Below are 6,533 nucleotides of genomic sequence, written 5' to 3'. Positions count from 1 at the left end.
TACTCTTTCCTGCCATGGCAGGGGGTCGGACTAGATGATCTGCTCAGGTCCCTTCCGACCCTAGAAACTATGAAATTATGAAACAATAAATGGTGGATTTGACCCAAAATAAGGTTTTCCTTTTTTTTTTCAGTCCGTCCAGAAAGCAAACAGCTTTAGTTACATGCCCCATTCTTTAAGCCACAGGACTCAAACTTGTTTGCCTCCCTACCAGGCTGGCTCCAGATCTACCTCCAGCAGCAGAGCATGTAGCAATGGCAGCACTGTTGTCAGTTCAGAGAACTGCAGAGGTTTATGAAGCCATCGGTCACCCACTGCTGCTGAAACAAGTCCCTAGTGGGGCTCTGTATCCTGGAATTTGGTGACAGACCCTATCCCTCCCCTGAATTCCTGGCCCCACAAGAGCCCTCAAGGTCATATGAAATGGCTCTGGGGCCAGATCCAGCCTGTGAGCTGTATCTTTAACACCCCTGCTTTAGAGAGTAGATAAAACACCCCTGATTCTGTCTTTTGTTGTTCCTACTAAACCTGGATGCTAAAAAAATACATTTTAGAAATCGGCTTTGCATTTGCAAAAATCGTACATTTTCCAGTTAAGAGAACTACATGTAGCAAGATAACCATGTGCAGAACCTGTCTGACTGCCTCTTGACTTTGAATACACATTTTTGCTGGTTGAACTTGGGACTGGAATTTTAAAATTGGGCACAAGCCTGTAAGATGCACACCACATGTGATATGTAAGATCATTTGGGATCAGGTTCTAATTCACCTGTTAGGCACATAAATGAACTTAGGCACCAAACTACAATCGTATTCCACCCTGCTCAAGTCCTAAAAAACAATTAATGCAAGGTATAGGTAAAACCTCTTCCTCCTTACTGTTTTTCTGAGACTCAGTGGGTGCATCTACACATACACATATACTGCACAGTAGTGGTGCGTGTCTACACGTGCATGCCCATACTGCATAGTAAATATGGCGACTTACACCGACTTGAGCATAAATTTGATACTTGCATCATGCAGGTATCAAATTTAGGCCTGATTAGTCACCGCACAATAATGCATGTGTAGATGCCTTACTGTTAAGTAACACTGTGTGTGTGGACTGACTTGGGACTAGCTTTAACACCTGCATGTGTAGACACCAGCCTATTCTGCTTACTGTGCAGTATAAATGCATGTGTAGACACAGCCAGTCTTAAGGCTAAAACGTTAGTGTGTTAAAAATGTTGATGCATTAATGGATATACTTTTAAACAGAGTGGAATAGAATAATGTGATGGAACTAAGTCCACTTAGATGCCTAATAGATAAAATAAAATCTGGACTTCAGTATTTAAACTTTTCAGGTCTCTGTTATAGTCTAAATTTTCTTATATTCTCTATGGGGACTGCTTTTTTGGATTCTGGAACAGACTGATGATTCATCTACTTGGAAGTTTTGTATCCTGATTACAAGATACACATCATCTAGCTATGGTCCAAATAGAATGGGTTATTTATTGCTATCTTTGTAGAGTATGATAGCAAGGAATATAAAGTTTGGATAAAGGTTTACACAAGTGTGTCTCCCCATAACCACTAGTGGCCCTAACTACTGGGAGCATCATTAGAGAGACAGGATGGAATAAGCCTGGACCCTGACCCTTCTTACCCGGGAGGCACATTTCCCTAAACACAAGGCATATTGGCAAAGCAGCATGTGGAGAACGACACTGCCATAGGCCAGGCTGTGCCTGTTGTATAGACAGTGAAATTTAGTCTCAAGGCAGCTGGTCCAGCTTCTTGTATGACTACAAGTAGCTTCTGGTCTCATAATGAACAGAGGCATTCCCTTTACCTGTCCAATCTATTAAAACTCCCTTTCTTCCTGAAGCATGGAATGAAGCATGTATGATGTACAGTCCTCTCTTATTTGTTGAACCAATATGTTTAGAAGACAGGCCTAAAGTCTTGGTAAAGAGAAACTAGCAAACTCTTCAGGAGTTTCTGGGAGTTTCTAATGTTGGTTTTAACTCTTTTTTTGTCCTTTTACTTCCAACTTCTGGGCTGGCCAAAACACCCTGCTCAATCCCTTCCAAGAGGAAGGTGCATTATAACTATGACACTTCTAAGAAGCAGGAAACCATCCTGCCCAACTCATTCTTCTCTGCCTACCTCTCACCACAGCATCACATCCATGGGGCACACAGCCAGTTTTCTCAGATAAGTAGCCCCTCCTCCAAATTGACTGAAGTATATCCGACATTCACAGGTTGAAATTTTCAACCTCTCTAAGTGACATAGGAGCACAAGTGGTACTGAGAGATGGCTGGATTTGCACATCTAAGTCACTTAGGCTCAGTTCTTCAGCTGCATTTAGGCAACTGACTCCCACTGAAATTCACAGTATGAATGAGGGAAGTCATTGGATTCAATGAAGTTGAAGGCCTTGGGCCCATCTGAAAATCCTACTCAAAATACCAGCATTTGCTTTAGTAATACATTTTAGATCCCTATTTACAGCTGAAGACTTTGACTGGCTGACCTGCAACATCCTTAAATCTACCTTATTTTTCTATTTTTTCCAACAAGTTTATTTTCCCTGCTGTCTCCTCTGAATTCAAATCCATTTTTGCAGGCATTAGGGAATTCCTAGGTATTACCTCAGTATTACTGTCAAATGAATCCTGCAGTGGCTGTCTCACTCAGAGACTTTGTGACAGACATGAAATTCCCTTTTCAGATTATCAAGACACTGATGCTCTGAAAAATAGCTCTTCTCCTTGCCAGCTATACTGAGATCAGATGTAGTCGCTTTGTCACTGTGCTTGCAGCTTCCCATTCCAAGTGCTGCTCTCATCCTCACCCTAGAGATATACCTGATAGAGTTTGTGCCCTAGGTTGCCAGAATGGAAGTGGGTGCTCAAGGCTCTGGATACACAGAAAGGAGTGGATGGAGAATGGAGGTGTCACCTCTAAGAGCCAAGTTAACCCTTCAGACTAGGGACAGACATTCAAAAAGCCTGAGCCTGAACTGAGTCAATCTTTGCAGGTTAGTCTAACCTGCCTAGATCAAATCCATTTGCAGCTGCACAGACATCCCCTCTGGACTGAAGAAATGCAGGCACATTCCTCCAGTGGCTCAAGCTAGAAGCTGGGGGGCACTAGAGCAGCCCTCCCTTCCCTTCTAAAGTGCTGAGCTGAAGAGGGGCATGGCCAGGCTCCAGCAGGACACTCTGATTTGGGAGTGGTATAAAACCCCACCCTGCCTGCACTGTCCCAGGCTTTTCCCCTCTCACTGCTCAAGAGGCGGGAGTGTTGCTAGACCCCAGCCCCTGGCTAGCACTCTGAGGCAAAGACAGGGTGCAGTGCATGCATCTGTTGATGACACTGAGCTTTTCAATCTCCCTCTCCCTGCTTCTTCAAACTGTCTGCAAACCTGACGGGTGAGGGAGCCAGCAGGGGGCTGATAACAAAGCATTTATCAGCCCATCAACAAAACAAAAGCCTCTTGCATTAGTTCAAGCTCATCTTAAACAGTTTTTTCCAAGGAAGGAATGGAGGGACATTACCAGCTGACCTGTTGATTAGATCCCAAAAGCGGACACTGTTCTGTCTGCCTGTCCCAGTGAAATTGGAGACACAGACACCTCTCAGCATTAGCTAGCATACCACATGTCTAGAGTCCATGGGGCTGGGGTCTGTGCTGTGGGAGATGGGAGGGAGGGAGGGAGGGAGGAGCTTGAGCAGCAAGCAGTGAGGGGGGTTGGGCAGAGGGAAGCCACGCAGACGCTGCTGTGCCTCCAGAGCTCCAGCTAGGGAGCAGAGTGGTGGGGCCAGCCCTGTTCTCTGGAGCAGAGAGCCCAGCCCAGCGCTGCAAAGCACCTGGGATTCTGGGGGACTCTAGTTTAACTTAAACCAGGAAGAGGTCTGGGACAGACATTGCATAAACCAGTTTGACCCAAATCAGTTAAGTCTGATACTACATTCAACCAGGTTGATCTTAAACCAGTTTCAGCCATTTTGAACCTGGTTTATGTGCACTAAATTTAATTTGGCTTAATTTGGCTTGAGCCCCCCCACCTTCATTCCAGTACCTCCTTAACTGAGTGCCAGGGACTGCTCATGCCATTTACAGCATGCATGCTGCAGGTTGCCCACCTCTGGTATAGTAGATAAGGATGAAGCAGATGATATAAGTATGTTAAAATGTCATTTAAAATGGCTTTTTAATATTTTGACCATCTAGGGTTGTTAACTAACGCTTACTATTCTTGTTTCCATCCAGATTGTGGCTGCTATATTTGCTATCGCAGGGATAGTCATGATGACTTATGCGGATGGATTCCACAGTCATTCAGTTATTGGAATAGCACTTGTTGTGGGATCTGCCTCAATGTCTGCTCTTTATAAGGTAAATAGACACGCATCTTTTTGGGCTAAGAATTGCCCCCTCCACACCATTAAGTTTAGTTGTTACCAACTTAGCATCAAGTTCTGTAGCGCTGGCTGTTTTAAAGTCTCAAGGAGATTAGACATGGCACGCCTTTTTTGTGGACACCTGACACAAGCACAAAGACCACTTTAATACTGGAGCTAAGCATTTACTTATGTAAACATTATCAGTCCCCATTGAGGAGCAATACATGCCTACTTGATAGGGGAGGCTCACCTCACCTTCTTTGATGCAGATGCACTTCAGCCAGAGCTGCAGATGCCTCACATCTCTTAAGATAAGGCCACCTCTATTTAGGTGCCAGATTTTAGCCCCTCAACTCTGTAAATGTTGTCCAAAGACTTTTTTTTTCCCCTGGGAACTTAGCTTCCTTTTAAGTCTCTGTGGATGCATCTATGCAAAATTCTAACTGCTCAGCAGCCTAATTTCACTTTGCATTAGCGTGCATGGCAAAAAACCATGCTAATACACTAATGTGCAGTAGTATTAGGCTACTGCACAGTTAGTGTCACTACAAAGCCATGCACTGGCGCTACTGGACAGTAGTACCAGTTACTGTGCGTTGATTTAGTACTTTGTTATACAAGTACTAAACTTAATGTGCAGTAACTATGGGCACATTAATGAACTATGGGCACCCTGTGTACCCTTCCTTCTTGAACTTCTATTCAGAAATGTCCATAGCAGCTGTCAAACTTTAGACATTGTGTTGAAGGAGGAGAAAGCTTACATAATTAAAATTAAGACTCATGCTTATATATCTGGCTGAATCAAAACCTGAGGATTCACTCTTTGTGAGGGTGCCAACAAGACTTCCAAAGAGTCCTAGAATCATAGAAAATGAGGGTTGGAAGGGACCTCAGGAGGTCACCTAGACCAACCCCCTGCTCAAGTCAGGACCATCCTGAATTAGATCATTCCAGCCAAAGCTTTGTCTAGCTGGGTCTTAAAAACCTCCAAGAATGGAGATTCCAAAACTTCTCTGGATAACCTGTTCCAGTACTTTACTACCATCATAGTGAGAAAATTCTTCCCAATATCTAACCTAAAGTTCCCTTGCTGCAACTTGAGACCATTACTCCTTGTTCTCTCATCTGCCACCAGTCTACCTCCACCCTCTTTTGAGCCCCACTTCAGGTAGTTGAAAGCTGTTATTAAATACCCTCTCAGTCTTTTCTTCTCTAGACTAAATAAGCCCAGTTCCCTCAGCCTGTCCTCATAAGTCATGTGCCCCCTCACCATTTTTGTTGCCCTCCACTGGAGTCTAATTTGTACGTATCCTTTCTGTAATGGAGGGCCCAAAACTGAACACAGTACTCTAGATGTGGCCTTACCAGTGCTGGATAGAGGGGAATAATCACTTCCCTTGACCTGCTGACAACACACTTACCAATGCAGCCCAGTATGCTGTTAGCCTTCTTTGCAATGAGGGAACACTGCTGGCTCATATTCAGCTTATTGTCCATTGTAACCCCCAGGTCCTTTTCCGCAGAGCTGCTGCCCAGCCAGTCAGCCCCCAGCCTGTACTGGTGCATGGGATTGTTCCGTCCTAAGTGCAGGACTTTGCACTTGTTCTTATTGAACCTCATGAGATTTTTTTTGGCTCAATCCTCCAATTTGCCTAGGTCACTCTGAATCCTAGACCTGCCCTTCAGTGTATCTACCAGTGTTCCCTCTAAACTGTGCGACATGCATGGCCATACTGGCACACTCATGCCGCACTACTAGGCACGCCTGCACAGCTTAGAAGGAACTGGTATCTACTGCTCCCCACAGCTTGGTGTCATCTGCAAACTGGCTAAGGGTTCACTCTATACCATCTTCTAGGTTAATGTTGAAAACACTGAACACAACCGGCCCCAGGACCAACCCCTGGGGCACTCCACTTGATACTGGCTGCCAACTAGACATTGAGCCATTGATTATTACCCTCCCAGCCTGATGATCCAGCCAATTTTCTATCCACCTTACAGTCCATTCATCCAGCCCATACTGCCTTAGCTTGTCTGCAAGAATGTTGTTGAAGACCATATCAAAAGCCTTGCTAAAATCAAGTTATGCCACATCCACTGGTCTCCTCTCATCCACA

General features: G+C 44.7%; 1 protein-coding gene across 2 annotated transcripts in view; it reads left to right on the top strand.

The window, feature by feature from the left end:
• Positions 1 to 6,533, top strand: part of SLC35F3 (solute carrier family 35 member F3) — a 113,381-nt gene that overhangs the window by 97,955 nt on the left and 8,893 nt on the right. For both annotated transcript variants that reach the window (XM_019549843.1, XM_019549844.1), the window contains exon 4: positions 4,277 to 4,402. In XM_019549843.1, coding sequence (XP_019405388.1) covers positions 4,277 to 4,402 — 126 coding nt within the window. The remainder of the gene's footprint in view (positions 1 to 4,276; positions 4,403 to 6,533) is intronic.

The sequence above is a fragment of the Crocodylus porosus genome, unplaced genomic scaffold (assembly GCF_001723895.1).
Source record: "Crocodylus porosus isolate Cpor-Errol unplaced genomic scaffold, CroPor_comp1, whole genome shotgun sequence".
Lineage (NCBI taxonomy): Eukaryota > Metazoa > Chordata > Crocodylia > Crocodylidae > Crocodylus > Crocodylus porosus.
Note: the sequence above shows the minus strand (reverse complement) of the source record. Positions and strands in the feature narration are given on the sequence as shown.